The sequence below is a fragment of the Camelus bactrianus genome, chromosome 2 (genome assembly GCF_048773025.1).
Source record: "Camelus bactrianus isolate YW-2024 breed Bactrian camel chromosome 2, ASM4877302v1, whole genome shotgun sequence".
Classification (NCBI taxonomy): Eukaryota; Metazoa; Chordata; class Mammalia; order Artiodactyla; family Camelidae; genus Camelus; species Camelus bactrianus.
In genome coordinates, this window is record NC_133540.1 from 117,729,057 (window position 1) to 117,753,615 (window position 24,559).

The 24,559-nt window shown below is 36.8% G+C and overlaps 1 protein-coding gene across 4 annotated transcripts in view; it reads right to left on the reverse strand.

Annotated features, from left to right (window-relative positions):
- RBPJ (recombination signal binding protein for immunoglobulin kappa J region) overlaps nucleotides 1–24,559 on the reverse strand; it is a 203,268-nt gene that overhangs the window by 55,087 nt on the left and 123,622 nt on the right. For 2 of the 4 annotated variants that reach the window (XM_010963034.3, XM_074349577.1), the window contains exon 2: nucleotides 6,512–6,694. The exons of the other annotated variants lie outside the window; for them this stretch is intronic. In XM_010963034.3, coding sequence (XP_010961336.2) covers nucleotides 6,512–6,528 — 17 coding nt within the window. In that variant the 5' untranslated portion in view covers nucleotides 6,529–6,694. The remainder of the gene's footprint in view (nucleotides 1–6,511; nucleotides 6,695–24,559) is intronic. 4 annotated transcript variants of the gene reach the window in all.

Here is a 24,559-nt window from a genome sequence, read left to right on the forward strand (position 1 = left end):
AGGATAGTTTAAGACTGAAATTAAATCCTTCATTCTAAGTATAAATTTGAACTTTGGAATGAAAATTAAAGTCAAAGGAGAGTCATTCTAACTTTTGATTTTTTTTTTCTGGTTATCCATCGATGCCTTGATTTGGTTCTAGTATTCCTCAAGAAATTAAGCCTGCTAGTCAGGCATTATACTCAACAAACTGTTTATTCTGAAAGAGGACTACTACTTTGTCCCGGGTCAGCCCTCTTCACTCTTGGACAACTTCCTAGGACCTACATTCTATGCTATTTTCATAGCATCCTCATTTCTCACTTGGCTTGCCAGGTTCTCAGACTCAAAAGCACTGTTCACATATTATTCTAAATGGTAGGAATGTAGAGTTAATGTTCTCATTTGCTCAGGTTGCATGTAAATGAGGGAGAAGGAGAGGTGAGGGTTAGAAAAAAAAAAAGAAGAGAACATCAGAGTGCAAGAGATCGGTGAAAAAGGAGAAAAGACTGCTTGAAGAAGTGTTACAGTCACTAAGTTGAGGAGACATAAAAGAGAGCAATGGAGTGTCTAGTGGCCATAAAAGGGCAACTGTCCGCCTCCTAACAAACCAAATCTGGTCAATCCCAAGTATGGAAATGTTTTAGTTCAAACACAGAGCTTTTCTTCTGTGAGATAGGAGCATAGCTTCTTTCCCTATAAAAAAACTCACACTTGGATATCTCCCATTGTGAAAAAATCTACTGAATTGCTCTAACCAAAAAAAAAAAAAAAACAACTCCAGCCCTCTCATAGTTATTCTAGAGCTTCAGTTTCCACATTTGTAAAATAGGAAAGTTAAGTGTAAAAACCTGGAAAGCTGGCTGAAGACTGAATTAATCCACTAAAATACGTGGAGGGGGGCATTTTGTAAGAGCTGTACCTGCTAAAATGCTAGCTATTATTACATATACAGATTTTCTTGGCCTTTAGATTTACAAACCCCAACTCACCAAAGAGCTAACAAATGACAAAACTGTACATATTAAGATAATCTCAAAATAAGAGTACTTCCTTACATACCCACTCATTCTCTCCATTTCTAAATTAAAACATTGATATTAAATAAGAGAAAGGCCTGTTCTGCCAGGAGAGGACAGATGCATGTCTTAAGAATCTAGTACTATCAAAAAGTTCATTCATTCAACAAATATTTGCTAAATAACTGCTATGACTAGTCACTGTCCTGGGGCTGAGGATACAGAAGTCGACAAAACAAAATTTAAATAATGTGGGAGTGGGGGTGGGGAGGGAAGACTGGAAATTGGCTCCCTGCAGAGGAAACTACAGCTTTTATTTCAAAAGTGAATGCTTTCAGTGGATTTTACCTGCTCCAAGTCACACTTGTTTTATATATTTATGTTACCTGCCTCTGCCCAGTCCCTAGGCTAATTAAATTAAATTTCATGCACTTAATTAATCTAGCTGCCTAGCTGCTACCACCAGCACTTCTACATACATTTTTTTAAAGGATGCATGCATGTATGTACGTATGTATTTATTTATTTATTATTTATTTTTAGTGGAGGTACTAGGTATTGAACCCAGGACCCTCATGCATGCTAAGCACTCACTCTACCATTGAGCTATTACCTAATCCCCTCTACCTACATTTTGAATCACCATCATCTACCCATTACTGTGATAAAACACAAAAGCACTCAATCAAAATAAACGCTTTGAAAACGTTTTCTGTCTTATCCCCCTCCCCAGGAATCCACAGGATTCCTTACAACAAATAATTATGGGGTAGGGGAAAAGGAGGCAGTTGTCCTTCCTGAACACTATCTGCTAAAGTAGCACATTTTCAGTCATTGTTTTCAAAGATGACAAGTTGCCCTGCTAGCTGGTAGAGCAGCACCGGCAGACGTGTCGGGGTCGGCTAAAGCTGCCATCACTCCATTTGCAGCGCCCTCCTCCGCAGCTGTGGGCGCCTCGCAGCGCTCACTAGTGCGCACGTGGACTGTAGGACCCTAGCTCAGGGCCACCTGGGCTCCATAAACGAAGCTGCACTCCTCACGGACGCAACAAGTTCGGCATTTCCAGGAAAGAAGGCATCCACATCTTCCTGCTCATCTACACACTTTCCCCATAACCCGCTAACAGTTCAACAGAACAAGATCAGCCAACCTCATGGTATTTTTCAAAAGAGATTTTCTAATTTTCACAACAATTACTGACACAGCATATTCTACTCAAAAGATTTTTTAAATCTTTTATTATCATCAGAATCTAAAATATCTCTTAAAATACTTTCAAAGCAGTTAATCTTCATTCTTAGAGGGTGTTTTTGAGTTTTTAGTAACCAAATGCATACTGGAGCCATATCTAATAATTAACATAGTAATTTATGAAATGTGCTTACTTCAAAACCTAGATGTGTGATTGGGGTTCTGCCTTTGGCCACTGATCTCGGTTCTGGGCCAACTAAACTAGAATGTAGTTTCCTTTTAAACTACACTTTAGGAGGAAAAAAATCTCTGCAAGAAAAAGATGACAGGTTGCTCTCGCGCTGATGACCAAAGTAAATGGGACACAGTTGTGAAGAAACAAATGCCAGTAAGGTGAAAACATGAAACCCTGCACCCAGCAGGATACGCACCATGAGGCAGAGAGTGATGAAGCTGGGAGTAAACACGACAAATAATGATGAAAAGCCAAGCAGTGCTATTGATACCAGTAGGAAGAGTTGGACAGTCTGGGAGAAGACCACGACTAGACAGTGGCTAGAGGAATTTGGGGAAACAGTAACAGACGAAAGAGAGTCAACTCTCCCATTCTCTGAATCCACAGGTTCCTGTTCTCCGCCTGCATCACTAGCAACATTGTGTCTGTACTCACTGATGCTAAGAAAAGCAAGCATCCATCCCGAAAGTAGTTAACCCACTGGGGTGCGGGGTTGGGGGCTGCTTTGCATACCTTCTTTTAAAAGACCATTTCTAAGTTTAGTATCTTACAGTCAATTCAGAGCAGGAACTATATATGTCTGACTCAATTTCCAAAACTTGGAGAGAAAGATGAATTGTGCTTATTATCTTTTAACCTCTTATTTTGGCAAAGATTTTTTCCACTTTTCAACTCCCAAGTGTAGAAAACTAATGTACAAATTCCATTGCTATGAAACAATTTACCAGAAGTCTTCATTCTCTTGTTTTCTAGGGAGGAAGAACCTGTATTTCAAACACAATCTTAAAACACACATATGCTGACACTGTCCTACATTGAAGTTTTATTTTTTAATAATCCACCAGAAACTCTGATCATCTTCAATAAATCTATAAAGCAAGTGTCTGCTGTTACTAGGACACTGTAATAGGCAGAGGTACTAATCCAAGAAAAATAATACTTTAAATATTATCAAAATCCTCACAAAAACAGAAGCTCTAACATTTTGACCACCTTAAATACTTGTAACATATCTGATTTATGGGGTTTTTTTTTCAACATTAAACTTCATATTTAACTTCTGAATTAAAGAAGTACCAATTAATGAAAAAGTCCTAAGACAGAAGGAACGGGGAAAATGCAGTAGGTGGGTTTTACTATGTATCATCAGGTTTTTGTACTTTTTCATTGCACAGGTCACCTTAATCAATGCAAAGAAATTCCTCTGCAACTAGGAAATACTATAAATTTCTTACCCATGAGCCTTTAAAGTATTTATCAGGGCAAGTGTGCGCGTGTTTGTGTGTGAACCCCCCCCCCAAATAACACAACAAAAAACAAGGTTTCATAGCTAATTAACTGTTCCCTTCCATCAGAGATAAAACTACTGAGATAATAATCCTGTTTTAGGTATCTGACTGAAGTCTTCTCTGGCTGAGGTCAGTTGGCAATATAGATTGATAAGATTGAGTTTCACACAGTTTCCCAGTTGAGCATTACTAGAACTTAGGTTTGCAATCCAGTACGCGTACATATCCTAGAAACATAAGTTTTTACAAAACTTTATTGTGTGACACATTCATGACATTTTCCTATTCTGTTCTTTTCTGCTTCATTTAATGGGACGGGGAAAGGAGAGGCAGCAACTTATTAAACTGACTCCAGAATGGCTGCCACTGGCAGTTTGAAAACCACTGAGTTGATTAACACCAGAATGCATGAGAAGGGGCAGTATACTGGATTACTCTGCTTGATAAAACGGACTTGGTTAATGCTGCTCAAAAGCTGCAGCTATTATGTTCTCCTTTTCTTCTCCACTCCTTAGATAATTCTCCTGTAATAACCTTCACTTCAAATGGAAAGGATGGTAGGGGTATCCTTGAAGGCAATACAGAGAGTATGGTATGTACCATTAGAAGCCACAGACTGGAACCTATCCTGATCACTTCTCAGCAAGGCAAAACAACATAAAACTAATACCACTTCTGAGGGACATCTGCGACATGGCAGGGGTACACTTTAGTGGAACTAAATCCAATCAACATATATACAGATGTGTATATATTTTGTTTATTTTGTATTTTTAAAAAATGAAACAGAAGTTTAAAAAAAGTACTCTTTTTTACATTCACTGCACTGATATTTTATTTTCTATTATAATACATGTCTTAATGCTGATAATAACACAATATATCAATTTCTTGATCCACTAATGAATGGGTTGAAACCTGCAATTTGAGAAACACAGCTTTAGAGGACACACAAACCTACCTAGCAGGATAAGAGGACCACAGGTAAATTACCAGTCTCTAGTGGCCACCTTCTTTTACTGATGAGAAAAAGCTCAAATATTTGAAAACATCAGCAAAGAATGACTGTTTATTCAACTCTAGGAAGATCATAAAAGAAAGTATGAGACTCAGGATAAGAAAAAATGTAATAGCATCATACCCCCCAAAAAGAGGTTCCTGATCTGGCATTTAATAATCATCACCACTGTTAATCTAACACTGGCTTCTTGCATGCTCAATCCTGCACTAAGTATGTATATCACTTATTTATATGTATATATACATACATAAACACATACATAAAATGCAATATATAAATTACATGCTTATGGTATTCTATTTTTAATATATGAATTTATATTTTTTTCCACATCATCCTTACAACCCGTCAAAACAAAGTATTGCCAGATCTGAAACACAGGTTGGCTGGCCACAGAATCTGAGCTCTTAACCACTAAGCTACAACTCTTTCAAAGGGAAAGGAGTTCCCTCCCACCTCTGGCTGTGCATCAAGAATCCTCTGTGGCATTAAAACAGATGCCCAAGTGCTATGCTAAAAAGATTTTTTTAAGTTGAGGTGGCAACTATTACAGAGAACTATATCTATACATTGTAAACTATGTATAAATATCATCTCCAACTCATATCAGAAAAGATCTTTTTGGAGAAAAAATTCTGTTGTATTCGACATAAAATACCTAGTTCAATTTGATTAATAGGTAGTTGACTTCACCTTGAACTTAACTAGACCACTATTATTATAGTTTACAATTTAGTATAAAGCAGTTTTGTCTTAGGTTTAATAACTAAATTCCATTAAGAATTTAACTGCTGACAGGACAAAATGATCTTAACATAAGGTAGCCTAAGTGATAAAAATTACAGACTATACAAGTGTATTTCTATTAAATTTATACACCCATGATTTAATCTTTATCTTCCCAATATATTTTCCTTCATTACCTAAAAGATAAAGAATTCTGAATCTAATGTAACATTAATAAACTCAGCATTCTTCCTGGGTTGATTCACTTCCACCACCCTTAAGAAAACACTTGGTAGCAAGTACACGGTACAAACTTAGGAAGTTTCCAAGGTTCTGAATAATTAAGAAGTGGTTTTGACTACATCACTCAAATAAAATGCTATGAACATAAAAACCTTAAAAGATTTGATGGTTAGGTGGGTAATGTGAAGCCTAGAATTACAGCTACTAGCAACCACAAGTAACAGTGGGACTACATACCACAAACACATAAAGGATTAATTGCATACGTATAAAACAATATCACACAACTAATAATCACTCATTTTCCTCTCAGTAAAAATTCTTTGTAAAAGAAAAAAGCAAACTATTAATGGTCCAAGTAAAAATTACTTTGTTTGGTCAAATTAATACCTCAACTGAAGAATTTATCCAATTACTTCCTGTTTAAGCTACCACAAAATGACAGCACTGCAGAGAAACTAGTCTATGATGTAAACCAGAAATATAATTACAGACTAGCACATGAATAATCCCTAAACTATTTGGTCAAAGAAATTATAGCCCCAAACTATTAAAATCTAGGGAAAATATCTACCCCGAATCTCCTATAACCGTATCTCAAAAAGGAAAAGAAGAAAAAAAATTTTAAGAAATCACTCAAGGTTGTGATATGTGGTTTTTTAAAACAAAAAATACTTGCATTAAACCTATATCCACATTTGCAATCTAAATATTAAAATATCTTAAAATACGTGATAATTAAATATAGAATCATGAGCGTTCATTCTACCCATGACCTTGGGGTCACTGGAAGGTTTCTAAAGCATACCTTTTAATCCACGCCATGGTACTTCAAGAACATGTTAAGGTAAGCCACAGGTTGGAACACTTCGATGCACCTCAAAACACCTCAGCCAGTGTATCTGTATCATTCTCCTTTCCTTTTGAGATCATAATGGTTCCGAAGAACTACAATGCTTCCATTTGAATGATAGTTTCATAATTTCAATAACTTAAAAACAAAAACAAAAAATAAGGACTTAAGTGTTGTTATGTTAAGCCACTAGTGCGCTGTGTTAACTGCTCCCATGACTAAGAAAAACAAAGCAGCTGCTGCTGCTACTACTACGTAACACTGTCATTTCTAATGTGACCCGCGTGTGAACGAGGAGGAGTGCATGCTTAGTGGTCAGAGTGGACGGCCTTTGCTTTTACTGAGGTCTATCCAAAGCCCACAGATCTCTTTGCCCCAACTGATTCTTCAGTTTTCCTCTCAAGGAATGAAAATAACCTAAAAGACAGGTCTGAACACTTGGTAGGTGCCAGATCCACCTCAACTGACCAACTATTCTACTCTGTTTTGAATGAGAGCTGGAAATCACCCACATACCTGTATAAAAGGGAATCTGTTAACAGACACCACAGGGATTCCTTCAAACAATGTCACTTCTGGTGTTAATATTATTGACTCATTTTAATTCCATGGAAGTCATTAAGCTGTAAGGAGATTCAGTTTCTAAAGCTTGCTTCTATGAAGAGCATGCATATAAATGAACAGATAGATGGCTATCAGGTTTTAGTGCTGCTCTGTGATTGCCTTGGCAAGTTACCTGGTTCCTCCTTCCTCCTCATCCCACTACACCTTTCTTACATAAAACCATTAAAAACATCATTGTTTAAATGATACAGTAAGAATTCTATGTATCACATTTTAAATCTAAGAACTCACTCTACTTTTGCTTCAAGTTTGACCCTCGAGTTACAAGAAAGAAAGAATACGCAACTACACAAAGGAAGTAAAACTGATAAATTATCAGTAATACACACGTCCATTCATGTTGTAAAGCAATTAACATTACTTTAGGCTGACTGATAAGGAAATTTTTAATAAAAGCAAGCCATAAAAAGGGCTTCTAAGGAAAGAAAGTAGCTGGGAGAGGTTTGTTATACTCTGGGTTTGTGGAACAGCTTGTGTAAAGTTTAACAGTCAGGAATGGAAAATGACAAAAGTTTCCCAGCTAAAGCTAAAAAGTATGTGCTGGAGAAAGAGAAATTATTTCCTGTTTGAAAGGGTAGATTCAACTGATGAAAACCTCTCAATTTCACTGTCAGAAAAATTACACACTCCTGAGATTTAGATTTATTGCACATTGTGGGGAATGCAGATTACAAAATGTAGGTCAGTCTTCAGAAAGCTGATAATGGTGGCAGAACTGCATATAGGAAAACTCTACAGGGTAGGCGGGAAGAACTAATGAAGAACAGAAACAAGGGCCCTGGTCCAATGAAATAATTGCAACCACAACCATCTTTTTAAACTGATCATTTTACCACTTTAGAACAACCCCCTGACCCTAACCCCTCCAAGCTTAAAACCTTTCAAAGCCTCTTTAACAATGTTACAATCTCCTGGAAGGACACTCAGGCTGTTTCCTATATTCTGCTGCTCCAAATAAATGCATCCTAAACACAACTATCAGGTTAATGTTCCTGAAGTACAGCTCCTCCCTTGCACATAAATAATGTTAGCCACTGGGAAATAAGGTAAGATACAAATACATTAGATAATAAAGAAAAGAATAAAAGCCTCAGTCTGCAGCACTCATTATCTTTTAGTTTTCAGAACCTGTTCTACAGGAGAAAACTGACACTCTGTGGTCAACTTACTGATCCAAGAAAACATGCAACATGAGAAAAGTACTAGGACTTAAATTTAGATCCTATAGCTTTAATGTTAGCACTTTTTCTACAAAATATTGCTGTAAAATATCGTTGGGGGATAGGGGTGTACTGGGGCCAACATCTGTTGACAATATGCAAAGAACCATGCTAGGCTTTTAGCGTTATTTTATTTCATCCTGATTGACCACTCATTAAAACTGACTAGTTGCCTTTTATTCCCCCCTGCAGGTGAGGGGGTTGAGGCTCACAGAGATTTAGTACTAATCTGTTTAACATAATGCATCAGAGACTGAAAGTGGTGGATCAGATACTTCATTACACACGTCCAACTCAAAAACCCACACTGCACGTGCTGCTATGCCAAGCTATCTCCCAGAAACAATCAGAAATCAAATCCAACACTTAAGCTTATTTTTCAACCTGGCTGATAAAGCAATAATCTAATTTTATAACACTTCTCATTCAAATGTAGTTAATATACATAGACAGATTTTTGGTTATGGTTTAGCAACAGACTGTGTGTACATTCACTAATGCCACTAAGAAAGGTCAGAATCATATTTACTCACTCAAATCGGAAATTTCATTTTATTGCTACAAAGGAAATTCAGTTTTTTCATGAAGTTATGCACTTTAAGATCTTTTAAGGTTGATTTGTAAATCAAAGCAGCTATCAATATAAGCTTTAAGTGACAAAATAAAAATGAGGATGACAGTTATTTTCCTTAAGAGGACGCACTGCCATGTTTTCCCAAGTGGGCCCTGGCCCATGGTCTGCCTTGTGGGAAGCAAAACATTTACTAGCTGAGGGAAATGAGGCCATTCAGTCAGGTCATCAGGAATAAAAAAAATAAAAATTAAAAAAGAGCAGATGGTCAACACTCTACTATGCTTCAAAACACGATTAAATTAAAAGAGTAACAAAAAGTGCTGAAAAATTCCCCAAATTAAGGACAGGAAACTCCAAAGGAACTTCAAATTTGAATAGAAACCATGTACTACAGTGCATTCCAAAACTAACTGCAGAAGTGATCAACAGAACTACGTCAATGTTTAGTAACAAGTTAGATGACTCAAAGAAACCACTTTTTAATTGCTGAAAGAAAAATTTTCAGTTACTATATTTAAGGGCTCAAAACTGTCATAGGAAGAAACTTCAATGGCCCTTCAAAAACTATCTTCATCAGTAACAACATAGCTTCTGTAAAATTCATTTTTAAGCATTAGATAAAGTCCAAAATAGTTGATCATAAAGGGAATGTCCATTAGAAATTCTGATGCCCAACTACATACCGTTTAACTGCAGAATTAATGTATATTAAAGACCTACGCAGCTGTCTACAAAGCATTTCACTTGTTATAGAAGAAGCAGAAATACATTCTCACGCCAGTTGGTACAGCCTCCTTCACTGCGCTGTGTCCAAAGAGGGTAGCCAAGGTAGTGTTTTTACATTAATTCTCACAGGCTTATTACATATAAGAAATTCTAAAGAAAAATACCAAATAATGAATTAATGAAACAAAGTATTTTAAATTAGATATCAAAATTTAGGGGATGTGTTCTACAGACACTTGAATTTTAAATGAGTTTTGTCCACCAAGTACTTGGAAACAATTACATAAAATATGAAAATCACATAATAGGAATGTCAACTGTAAACTATTTTTTGCCACTGCTAACAAGGATTTCAAATCTAAAGTTAAACCTAGTTTTAGTAATTTTCAAAGAATAGTCTCAAGAATCATAAACAATTCTGATTCCAATCTTGACAGTAAAACCTGACTCCTTTTCCAGTTAAACACTGGGGGTGAGAGGACATCACGCACCTATACAGCTCAGAGGCTAAACTCAGGATCAATGAGGCCCAATAACTAAAAGACACTCTGGATCTAGCAACTGGTGGAAGAGGAATATTTAGCTAATTTTACTTTTGAGGAACTCCCAACCAGGGAAGCTCTTTTCTTAAAATGTATGTACTAATTTTTAGTAGTATCGATAAAAATTTCTATCAGAGTGCCTGATGCTAGTGCTGCCCTTAAAGTGGCAAACTGCCAGGGGTCAAATGGGATATGCCCGAATTTTTTGCTAGAATTCTAGATGGCATAGTATGGACAGGCGTAATTTAAACATAAATACATGCATGCATACACACACACACACAACTATCCTTTCTGGACCGGTGTTAGCAAGCTGTTATCAGTTTGGGAGACCAAAACGTGGAAAGGGAGATGAAAGAACAGTACACTGTTCAAAGTGTGAGTTAAGAATGTTAAGGAAGAAAAGGTAGTGAAACAGTAAATCAGCTCATAACAAATACTATACATTTATTCAAAACAAGCAAATCAACAGAAGCTTCTTTCCTTTCTAGGATTTGAGAGGAACCTAAGTAAGAAACGCTAAAAAGCCTAAATCAAATTTACCTCTACTATCTTTTTTTTATGTATATGTTTATAAAAATGGTTATGAGTGAATTTAGTTTCTCTGTATCATTTTCTTTCTCCTTGAGTTTAGTTGCTCAGGTTTCTCTTCGTTTACAATAAAATCTAAATTTTGATAGCTTGAAAAATTATGTGGTCATGGGTATAAAGAATGTGCTGATCAAGTTCTGGACTTGGGAGTCAGGAATCGTAGGTTAGAAAGTCACTAACTTCTGACCAAGTACAACTTCTCTGTAGACAATAACAGGAAAAAACTGCAGCTATATAATGCTTAAATAATACTTAAATGTGCAAGCACCTAGAACACTGCCCACCAGAGTAGTCACAGACACTTACTAACTTTGAAGACACAATATGAGAATCAGTTACTGCCAATGTCACAGTTCTAAAACCAAAATAAAACATTTTCCTGTGAGTGTTTTAACTTACTATTCAAGAAATGACTTATGCTTTAAGTTTAAAAATTTTCACGTTTATTTCAATTATGTGGGTGATATCCAATCTGTGGCTCTAATTCATGTCTTCCAGCATGCTCTCCTTTCTCTTCATAAATTCATTAGATCAACAAATATTTGAACACCTGCAATGTATCAGCTTTTTTAAGCACTGAGGATACTAACATCCTTGGTAGCACAGCTCACGATGTAATTAGAATGTCAGATGGTGGTAAATGCTTTGGAAAGAAAAAAAGAAAGAAAGGATAAGGAAGTTGGGGGTGGGACGCAATCTTAAATCAGCCCTCACTGAGGTAATATTTGAGCAAAGATCTGAAGGAGGTGGTGAAAGGAGGATTCCATTCAAAGGGAATGAACAGCAGGTCCAACAGCCCTTAAAACAGGAGTGTTTCAGTGAGGAGACCAGTGTGGCTAGAACACGGAGACTGCAGGAGAGGGTATGAAGAGATGAGAGGTTACGTGAGTTTGCGTGAGTATGGTTGGGGGTGTCCATGTACAGTCTTGGGGACACCACAAATCAGGAAAGTCTTAAGCTTTATACTGCATATTTTGAGTCAAGGAAGATCAAGATCTAAGCAGAGGAAGATCAGATGAATCTGATCAGCAGATGAACCTGGCTGCTGAGCAGAGAAAGATAAAGGCATCAGGGAAGAGGCAGTGGAGACCAGCTGAGAGACCACGATGACCATGTGGGTTAAAGATGACAAAACCTTACACCAGAGTGGAAGCAGTGGGAAGTGTCACAGGTGATGAAACCACGGGTATAGTTTAAAAAGAAAACTAACAACATCTGCTGACTCCAGGGATCACGGAGCTGAAGAACAAAGGAGAGCAATGGTGAGTCCAAGGTTTCTAGCCTAAGCAACCCAAACTGAAGTTACTTACTGAGATGGGGAAGACTTCAGGGAAGATTAAGGAGGTGGGTCTATTTCTTTAATTTTGTCACTACATGAGTTGATGGTTGTTCACTAAACCGATTGTGGTAATCATTTCATGATGTATGTAAGTCATCAGTATGCTGTACACCTTAAACTTATTTAGTGCTGTATGTGAATTCTCTCTCAATAAAACTGGAAGAAAAGAATACATTAGAAAAAAAGTAGGGGGATTTCAGCAGTTCAGTTTGGACACTAATAAACCGGATATGCTCAAATATTCTGAGAGTGTATTACAGTTTATCAGAACTTTCCACAAAGAGTAGGGAGATGTGACAAGTCAATCTAGTCTATCTAGTTCTTGCTTGTAGTTGGATTTTTTTAAAATGATGTAAAAGCATTACTTATTGAACAATGTTCTAATAATCTTAGTTTTAATTATGCATCCTCTGCCATCTGTATCTATCAGTGTTAAATAAAACGTCATGTGGGAAAAATATTTAAGGCTGATGCTCTCTAGCCACTAAAATGATTCTCAATCTCAATCCCATAGATTAGAAATCATAAATTTAACAGACATTAATGGAGTGCTTCCCACATGCTAAGCATCCCCTTTAAATTACCAACTACCTTCTATTAGCTCATCTTTTACAATGAGGCTGAAAGAAACTAATAAACCTAAAGAGCTATCCTGTAATGTTAACCACCCTAAAACTAGTTTAAGAGTCTCCAAGGACTTCTTTTGATCTATTGGCTTTAATTTTCCATTCCTATTCTTCATCTATATTTTATATTCTGTTCATGCTTTTCAATTTGGCAATGCCAACTGTTACGCAAGTTTGATGTGCAGCAATTTGTGTGGGTTTATGTTTTAATAGGAAATGAACATGAAGGAAAATCATATGTTAACGAGTTCCAAATGTAACACATTTTCCTGAGATGGAGTTGTGTTGAAATCTATTTATAGAAGTCAAAATTTAGGCTGTGGACATAGAATTACAACTCGGCTAAAAAGAAATGAACTACAGAGAACTTGGAACATGAATATGTGTTTTCTAGGGAGTGATGACTAAAGAGAAAGGAACCTCTCAATATACTTACTCTCTGCTATGAACACTGGGGTGCAGGTGTCTTTTTGAATTAAGGTTCCCTCTAGATATATGACCAGGAGTGGGATTGTTAGATCATATGGTAAGTCTATTTTTAGTCTTTTGAGGACTCTCCATACTGTCACTTCCCTCATTTTAACTTAGAAAATTAGTACCACAAAGGAATCAAGATTTGTAGACACAATTAACAGGTAACACCTACTTGATGGCAACTCATCCCTATTTTATGATACCTCTATCATGTTATTTCATCAGATGCAGAGGTTGTTTTATTTCAACTATTTAAAAGTCAAATTCTTTCAAAAACAGTTCTCCAGTCAACCAGCCTAGGACAAGTATTACAACACCTTCTCTGTTTGGGGCACTTGACAGTGTACATAATTCTATACATTTTACTCAATCCTCACAATAATCCAATGATTACATTAAAACTTCAACTCTAAATCCAGTTAACTTTATACTAAGCCTCTGACCACTATGGTGTGTCTACTACTAATAGGATAAGCATTTCGGGTCATTTTTCCAGTAGTCATGATATATTTGAGTTGTACAGAATAAGATCTTCTATAATCATCCCTGTGGTAGCAAACACTATTTTCTAACAGTGGACCTATACAAGAGTGCAGTGGTTTGTACTGTTTTATCAAACTCAGTTGTATTAGATCCACTCTCCAGTTACTTAGAAAAGGGAGACCCACCCCAACAACAAAAAACCCCCCACAAAAAACAAAAAAAACCAAACAAATGCACCCCATGTATCTGCCAGCAGATGAATGGATTTTTAAAATGTGGTACATCCAAACAATGGAATACTAACTAGTCTAAAAGGAAGGAAATTCTTGGAGGTAGGGGTAAAGCTCAGTGGCAGAGTGCATGCTTAGCATGCACAAGGTCCTGGGTTCAATCCCCAGTATCTCTGTTAAAAAATAAATAAAAATAAACTTAACTGCCCCCCGCCAAATAAAAATAAATAAAAGGAAGGAAATTCTGACACATGCTATAATATGGATGAACCTTGCAGACATTACACTAAGTAAAATAAACCACACAAAAGGACAAATATTGTATGACTCCACTCATATGAGGCCCATAGAGCAGTCAAATTCACAGAGGTAGAAAGCAGAATGGTGGTTAACAAGGACTCAGGATAAGGTGGAATAGAGTTTAATGGGTTCAGAGTTTCAGTTTAGGAAGATGGAAAAAGTTCTGGAGACAGATGATGGTAACAGATGAACAACAACACAAATGCACCTAGTATCACTGAAATGTACAATGAAAAATGGTTTAATATATTAAATTTCAAGTTATGTATATTTTGTTACCAAAAAAACTGACTATACTTTGTAGAAACATGTCAACAGTGGACAGTAAATCATCTTCTTCCTTATATTTTAATAACTTTTCACTTATTTTACCCCAAACCTATTTCTTATTCTATTTTTATTATTTTCATAAAAGGTGCCATCTATCCACTCAGCCAGTCACAGCATTCAATCTTCTTCCTTCTCATTCTTAGCCACCAAGTCTTACAAACTGATTTTAACTCTATACCATGGCTTTTATATTTAACTATATAACATTTTTTATTGATTTATAATCATTTTACAATGTTGTGTCAAACTCCAGTGTAGAGCACGATTTTTCAGTTACACATGAACATATATATATTCATTGTCACATTTTCTTCTCTGTGGGCTGCCATAAGATCTTGTGTATATTTCCCTGTGCTATACAATATAATCTTGTTTATCTATTCTACCATTTTGAAATCCCGTCTATCCCTTCCCACCCCTCCGCCCCCTTGGCAAGCACAAGTTTGTATTCTATGTCTATGAGTCTGTTTCTGTTTTGTATTTATGCTTTGTTTGTTTTTGTTTTGTTTTGTTTTAAATTCCATATATGAGTGATCTCATATGGTATTTTTCTTTCTCTTTCTGGCTTACTTCACTTAGAATGACATTCTCCAGGAGCATCCATGTTGCTGCAAGTGGTGTTATGTTGTCGGTTTTTATGGCTGAGTAGTATTCCATTGTATAAATATACCACATCTTCTTTATCCAGTCATCCGTTGGTGGACATTTAGGCTGTTTCCATGTTTTGGCTATTGTAAATAGTGCTGCTATGAACATTGGGGTGCAGGTGTCATCCTGAAGTAGGGTTCCTTCTGGATATATGCCCAGGAGCGGGATTCCTGGGTCATATGGTAAGTCTATTCCTTATACCATGGCTTTAATTTGATTCTTTCCTTTCATTTCTAATGTCATAGCTTTTATTATAGCACACAATCACTGTAACAGTCTCACAGCCAAACTCCCATCTCAAAAACCTAGCCTTCATAGTTACTGCTCCCGAAATAAAGCTCATGTGTAAAACCTTTCCAAAGGCCACCAACGTCCATTCAAGTTTAAAGTTCTGAGCCACACATTTAAAATAGTTTATTTGATCCAACCTACCTTTCTGGACTCATCTTCCACTAGCCTCTATTGCTTCCTATAACCTACACCAGATTCTTTACTCGCTTTGCCTCACCATATTTACTAAGCTGTCCTACCTCCATGCTTTTACTCACACTTCTCTGTGCAGAATTCCTTTCTTTTCAATTCCTATTGAAACCTATTCATCAACTCTCACAAACTGCTATATATATGGGTATGAGTAACTATAAGATTCTAGAGCTGGCAGCATCTACCAAAACTACAAATGCACATATCCTTGCAACCAGCAATTTCACTTCTAAGTATATGACCTACAAAAATACCCATGCATATGTGGCTACTATAGCCTTGCTCCTAAAAGAAATATATCTACCTGTATGCCAAATGGGAACTGGCTAAATAAATTGTTACACCGATATTATGGATATGGAACACTACAAAGATTTTTTTAAAAAAAAGAGAAGTAATCCTAAATGTATGCTAAGAACTCAAGGATTATTAAATTTTAAAAGTAAAGATAACACATAATATACAAATACAATAATATGAGCCCATCTGCCCTGAAGAAAACCCAAACTATATTTATATACTCATGTGCACTTAAGTACATAGAAAACTGTCTGGAAGAATGATCCCAAATTTTTAATAATGGTTACCTCCAGGGAAGAAAGTAGAACTGAGGGCTTCTAAACTATCATAATAACGATCGAATATATTCCCATATTAATTGAGTAACATTTCAAAAGGGTTACAAACAAGCAGGAAGCACCTACACAGACAATCTCTTTCCCTGCTGATCTATTTGGCCTTATCTAGCTCCTACTCTATCTAACGAGGGACACAGAACTTAACTGAATGGCAGTGACTACAAAGAGCAGAAGCACACACAGCCTATCTTGGCACAGACTTATCTTGGCCCAAACTCCCTAAGGGCACTCACAGCTGCCAGTGACACACTCCTCAGGTCCAGCTCTAGCAGAGCTGAGAAAACAGCCACCGCCTTCTCACCCAGCTACTACTCAGGCTACACTTCTACTGACTTTTTCTTCCATTTAAAGGAATGTTTACAAACACTGGCATTTGTAGTTTTGTTTTGTTTTGTTTTGAATAAATTCACCTGTCTCCAACAAGAACCACCTCCTGACTGGGAGGGACAGAGAACAGAGACTGTATCCAGGTACTCTTGAACAAAATCTCTTGCCTCCAGATTTCCAGAACTCATCTTCTCCTAGCATAATTTAAAAGTTTAAAAATAAGAGGAAGAGCTGCTCCATGATTAGCTGATATCACCAATCTGAACTAATCATTCCTTGTTCTATACCTCAACATTCCTTGCAAAATGTCTCTTTTATAGGAGTGTTCTTCCTTACATTATAGTTACTTGCAAGCATAGCTGGATTCCCCACTAAGGCACAAATGGCCAAGGACCAAACTGTTAATTCATCTTTTATAACACTTAAAGTGCTCAAAGTTCTTGCCTGTTAACAGGTTTTCAAGAAATGACTCCTGAATAGAATTTGTTGAAAATAGTTCAATGCATGATACTAGACAGCTCACAGGTGCAATGTGTTTAATTTCAGAACCAAAATGTCAATAGGCAATATCAAATCAAGTAAGGATCAAAAAGAAGTTTTAACCAGAATTCCATTTCAATGTATTTGGCTAAATGAAAGCTTCGAGCTGGAAGACAGAAAATAGACCTCAAAAACCACTACATGTCACAGACAAAAGCAGTAAAGTATAAAACTTTTAATGGCATTTGAACAGAAAAAAGTTCATCTCTATTGCAACCTAACGAAAAAATGCTGTTTGTATCCCCTTTACATCACATGAGCCTAAATACAATTACAACTTCTGTATCTTCTGATTATTTGATCAGTTTCCTGTGTAAAACTATGCCAAAAAATGAAAAATACAAATCACATTTTACTACATTTTGTATCAGTTTTCTTTGTTACCTACAATTGACATTAAAAACAAAATCCTGCCTTCTCACTCTTAATATTTTATGTTAGATAAAATTAATAAGGATGTAAAAATTATTTGAAAAGGTTTAACTTGTTGAAAATACTCCTTGCTAGTGGTATAGTCATGCCGTGCTCTTTAGTATATTATGAATTATAAATGACAACTGCAAATAAAAGTTAACACTTATTAGTAGTAAATTCGGTGTGTAAGTTTGTCCAATATTATCTCATTTATTTACTACCAAACTCTATGGGCAGGTATAATAATTAGTTCCATTTTATAGATACAGAAATTGAGGCTTAAAGAAGTCAAGTCACTTGCAGAAAGTATATTTCAGCAGCAGAGCTAGAATTCAGAGCCCAGTCTTTGTGATTCCAAAACCAATTCAGTTGATCCCTGAATGACACAAGTTTGAACTGCACAGGTCCACTTATACATGGATTTTTCCCAATAAATGTGTACTACAGTACTACCAGATCTGTGGTTCCAAGGATGCAGAACTGTAGGTACAAGGAACCAACTACAAAATCATGGGGATTTTTCACTGCACAGGGGTCTGGGGTCCCTAACCCCCAAGCTGTTCAGGGGTCACCTGCAACTCACCCTATGCATTTAACCCAAATCAAAACAAAACAAAAGTAAAATCTGTTCTTATACAATGTATGGGGTTTTTTTGCTGTGAATTTCTTCTTAGGCAACTAGAAATAGGGGAATAATGCTGGTGTAAATGGAGGTCATGCTCCTTCATACATGATTTTTCCTAGTATGTTAATATTTTGAGGCCACTGGGAACAAGCTTTTCCACAAATAAAGATCAAAAACTTAGTAACAGATGAATATTTTAAGAAAAAGACCGGCAAATCTACAAAAGTACTTTTCTTTCTTGTAAGTAGTAGTTGGTTCAGTGGCTTCAGGAACTGTTACTCTTTCAGCCAGGTTAACATATTTGACAAAGCTGCCGGGGCAGATGAAAAAGCTGCAGAAAAATTCCCCTTGTATTAAAACAATGGATTAAAATGAAGAAGGCTACATATGGGTTAGATTTTTAATTTAAATGGAAAGTCTCTTAGAAGTAATGCCCTCCCAGGACCTACAAGTTCAAGACTCCGAAGACTGATGGCAATTCAAAGTACAAATGCTAGTCTTTTGTTTTTTATTAGGATTGCTATTGCTTTTAATTAGTATCCAAGATCAGAGTTTTATGGATTTTCACTAGTCTGCTTTCAACCCTTTTTTCCCCCATAAGCCTTATTACTTTTACTGCACAATTCTGCAGAACAAGTTGCTTCAAGCTACACAGTCATCCCTCAGTATGTGCAGGTGATTGGGTCCAGGACACCCTCAGACACCACAATATGTAGATCCTTGAGTCCCTTATATAAAATGATGCAGTATTTGCATATAACAGATGCACATCCTCCTATATACTTTAAATCATCTCTAGATTACTTACAATACCTAAAGCAATGAAATACAATGTAAACAGTTGCTGGCATGTGGCAAATACAAGTTTTGCTTTTCAGAATTTTCTGGATTTTCCCCCCAAATATTTTAGACCCACAGTTGGTTGACTCCTCAGAGGTAAAACCTGCTACAGTGAAAACAATGAATGTATGTTAAAATTGCTACCATTAGAACAAAAATGCAGTAGCAGTGATTGATGCTACTGAATGATTTGTTGTTGATCTTTAAACAAAGACGAGGGGTGGGGAGCAGGGTAGTATAGCTCAGGTAGAGCACATGCTTAGCATGCAGGAGGTCCTAGGTTCAATCCCCAGTACCTGCATCTAAAAAATAAATAAATGAGGATCCATGTCAACTCGTTGTGATCCCAGACAAAGTAGACATGAGAGACACACACCTGCCCCACCCATACACACACACCAAGGCAACTCTTAGTATACTTTCTTTCTTAACATAACCAGAGAACACGATCCCATGGAGGATCAATCTACTGAATAACCTACTGTATAAACTCAGGCAATGAAGTGAGCTGATCCAGCATGTGTGTATTTCCAAATTTATATAGTACCAAAACAGAAAGCTCATAAAGAAAGATAAACATAGTTTGTACAGACAGTAGGCCATATAAAGCAGATTATTTTGATACACAGTTAGTTATCTAGAATTAATTGTTTATAACATAAAGCATTCTCAGAAAAAAAAGTCTCTCAAGTGATGCCTGGAGACTTAAGAATAGGGTTAAATGGGTTCGGGTTCTGGTACCAACTCCAACATGGAGAGGAGGCTTCCCGCACCAATAAGCAATTCCCTGGACACCAGAAAGGTGGCCTACAATTCAACTCAATTTTGACACTATCTACCCCAAGATGGTCAGATCTCAGAAGTTCCCACGACCCCCGCCTTGGGTTTCAGAAGCCAGTCTCAAGCAATTACCTCTGTTTCTGACCATCCAGCTACATAGATCAGAAGTTCCCATAATCCACCCTCTCCTTGGGTTCGACTAATTTGCTAGAGTGACTCACATAACTCAGAGAAACATTTTGCTTACTACATTACCAGTTTATCATAAAAGGATATAACTCAGGAATAGCCAAATGGAAGAGATGCATAGGGCAAGACACAGGGGAAGGCCTGGAGCTTTCAGGCCCCATCCAGGCGCATCACTCTTTCAGCACTTCATCAGCCTGGAAGCTCTTCACCAGCCTGGAAGCTCTCCAAACCCTGTCCTTTGAGGCTTTATGGAAGCATCATTACAGAGTCACAAATGACTACATCACCAGCCACTGGAGATGGGTTCAATCTATAGCCCCTCTTCCCTCCCTAGAGGTTAGGAGGTAGAACTACAAGTTCCAACTCTCTAATCCCAAGGTTGGTTCCACTGGCAACCAGCCTCTACCATGACATACTTTCCAAAAGTCACCTCATTAGTCTAACAAAAGACACCTTTATCACTCTTCTCACTTAGGAATTCCAAGGGTCTTAGGAGCTGCCAGCCAGGAAATACAGACAAGAACAAATATGTATGAGAAATATATTTTGGTCACTTGATGACCAAATACACGTATTTATAAATCACAACATCACAGCCGTCAAAAATGTGCTTCTTTTTCCCATTAGTCTTAATATTATGCCTATTTCCGTTTCTATCTAAATAGATCTCAGTACTTACATTCCTCATGTCAGAGATTACATACTAATCTGTGTAATATTATCATATTTTAAATCCCTGTTTAAATCAAATGGGCTGGGGGGAAAGTTATGGATTTTAATAGAATAAAGCAAAAAAATTTCAAGCAATTATTTAGGTAATCCAAAATTAATGTATAAAACACTTTCATTTACTGCAGGAAAGTCCCCTTCCTTTATTAACTACCTTCGGTTTGTGCAAGTAAATTAGTTCATCTCCCCTAAGTATCAACAGTTTAAAGCAAAAGTCATTCAAAATTGTGTTTCCTGCCAAGAGCTTGTCTGCCTTGACATTTTTAAACCTCTCACCATGCAAAATCCAGAAGTCATACAAGTGACTTATCCTGTGCATACATCATCTCCCAGTCTTACACCCAAAAGCTGTTCCTCATTTCAAATGAAGGCAACCCTGGAACTGCCATTGTTCAGGCCAGAACCTGTGGGTTAGCTTTGACTCCTGTCTTTACTTCACATACCATATCTAATCTATGCATATTCTGCCTCAGGGTCTTTACATTTGCTGTTCCTTCTTGCTGGAATGTTATTCCCACATAAAAACATGCCTCAAATTCTCACCTTATCCTTAAGATCCTTTCCTCAAGTGTCACCATCTCAAAGAGACCTGTTGCAACCCCTTCCTGACATTCCCTACCCTACTCCCAACATTGTTTTTCTTCTAAAGCCCTTATCTCGATAAATATTTAATTTATTTGGTTTTTGTCTGTCTCTCTCACTAAAATGTAACCTCTACACACTGGCAGAGGTACACATATTTTTTTGGTCTGTTTTGTCCTCTGGTATATCCTAGCTCCTGGAACACAGCTGGCACTCAGAAATCTTTGAATATATCACTAGGACTCAGTCTGTCAGATGAGCCCAAACTGAGGGGAGAAGAGGTATTTCAGGATGTGAAGGGTTGATAATGATGTTTTCATTGACTGATTTGTTTCAGCACATCACAAATTACCTATTTAATGACCTCAACGCTCAAGAAACAGGTGAGGGTTTTAAGATAACTTCTGCAACAAAAGAGGTACTGGAGATAATACTAATAATTAAAGCACATTAAATAAATGGCAGAAGGGTACCTCTTCCTCCTAGTACTCCCTCTTTACCAAGCAAAAATAATGAGTAATCAGATATGGATATAATAAAAGAGTCAAAAAGATAGAAATAACCAAGACAACTTTTAAAAATACAGATTTACATCTGTTATCAATAACTTCACCCTATGTATAAATTTTGCCCCAAAATGTGTAAATGAGTGTAAAGCAATCATAATTAGTAAAATACTTAAAATTTTAGGTACATAAAATTTAATACATCTCTATAGGTTGTGAGTCTTTGCTGGAAAGGTTTAAAGTCATGATTTTCAATTCAGTACTTTGGAAAATTTGGGTTTAGATGCATCTTTTATGATTTCTCATAAAACAATGTAAGAAGCCACATACCACAGGAAAACTTATTCCTTCTGTCATGGTAGAAGAGGCTGAAATATGACCTGGGGAATAACATGATCATAAACCAAAATGTATTTTCCTGTCAGTAAATTACTGTCTAAATAAGCACAGAAAACACTGTTGAAGATTATGAAGGGAGAAAAACTAGCATTAGAAAAAATTACACCACGTGGGAAATTTGCCATAAAGTAGATTAAGTTACAGAGTTTTTTTTTCTAATGTGCCTCAGCTTATATAGCCTTTTCTAGCTTCTTAATGAAATGCAAAAATGTCTAAGAAAATATCTCTAGGAAAACATTCTCAACTGCCAGTTCACTCTATATTTTAATATTTACTGAGTGCCTTTTACATGACAGGCACTCTTCTAGGTACAAGGGATAGAGAACTGAGTAAGAGGACAAAGGAACTTGAGGGAGCTTCTTTGATCTCCTTAATTAAAGCTTTTTACAGACAATCAGTAAGAGTATTATCTGCTGTGAGAGTGGCTGCTTTAAACAAAATAAAGTAAGATTTCTATAAAAAGCTTACTGAGATCCCATCATACAAGAAACTCATTCATTTCACCTTTTCATTAGCAAGCAAAGAAAATCACAACAGAATGGCACAAAGTACTACCAGATGTCATGGATATGGCTAGCTCTAGAAAACAATATATCTTCATGAAATAGGGATAACCATGAAAATCTTTTGTACACAGTTTGCTGTTTATCTCGTGGCAAAGCACTTGAAAGGGTTGTGAAACCTGATGAGCTACTCGTTTTTCTTATACAAGGTCCCCAAATTGATTACGTTTCCTATGAAGACATGCAGCTTCCTGCAGTATGCTATGGAGCAGTTATGTCTATAAAATTAAAACAATTTAAGGTAAACATGACATTTAAACAACGGCTTTTCAGCTATGAAAATCACCTGATTTTCACAGAAATAAAGTGAACTTAGAACTAGCCCTTCGAATGACTCTCACAATTAACCAAGACTTTTTAGAAGTAATTACGTATATTATGTGTAAACAATTTTAAAAATAACAAAATAAACTTAAATCGTAGTGAGAACGGTGTATTTGGCTTCACATGGATCAACTAAATCCACTACCTCAGTTAATCACTAGGGACACCAAGCAAAAAATGAATAAAGGTCATCCCTTGAGGAGAAAAATGATACAGAATATTTTCTCTCATTAAAATGGGATAGTCAATGCGGAAAGACTGAAAAATTAAGGGAATCAAGTTTATGAATGTCTTCATTGTCACAGCAGTATTGAATGTGTGTCCCCCTCCTCAACAAAACCGCTTTTACTGTAGACTTTCCATTAATAGATGAGCAACTGTATAATGTTATGGAAAAGGCCCTAATAGGAGTTTCAATCTAAGTTTCACCCCTTCCATCTTTGTGTTCCTTCCAATTAGCATTTAAACAAGTCAAGCCTATTCCACCTTAAAAAGGTCCACCACAACACCTAGGTTCCATTCCCACCAAGTTCAGAATCACTGCTCTTGAAAGAATGGTCTCCACTCCCTCAACCCATGTCAGATCACATTATAGGTCCTACCAGTTCACTGAAATTGTTCTTGCCAAGGTCTTTCAAGTCCTAAATCTGGTGAGTATTTAGATTTATTTCATTTACCGTCTTTGGAGCATGTGACAGAAATGACCAGTGTCCCTCCTCCTAGAAGTATTCTCTTCATTTTTGTGACGCTACATTGTCTAGGTTTTGTCCCACCTCTTTCATCATTAGCTTTCCTTTTCTGGTTTTTACATCTCTACCCATTCCTTAAATGTTGATGCTCACTAGTGGTTTGTCTCTGCTTAACTCCAACCCTCTCCAAGGAGATTTTGCCCACTCGCAAGGTATTAATTACCATCTAACAGTCTTCAGGTATGGATTTCCAACCTTGACCTTTCTCCTAACAGGAATCTCTCCTCACAGGAAACACAGACATAATACATGTATGTAACTGGCCACTGGATATCTTCATCTAACTCTCTCACAATGGCTTTAAACACAACATGCTGAAAACCAAAAACTTCTCCCCGTCAACACTAACTCAACTCCTCTACTGTGTCAGTTCATCTCATCTCAGCAAATGGCACCACCATCCCCCACCCCCAACAACATGTGTAAAGCATCAGAATTTTTTTCCTTCTTGAAACACCCACCATGACTCTATTCACTCTTAAAACCTTCCCCAACCAATTATATTAAAGAAATAAAGTCCCACTCTATCTTTCCAAAAGGTAACCTATCCTCACAAATTTTGTCCCTAGATTCCTTTCAGATGGCATCAAGAAATGACTTCAAAACAG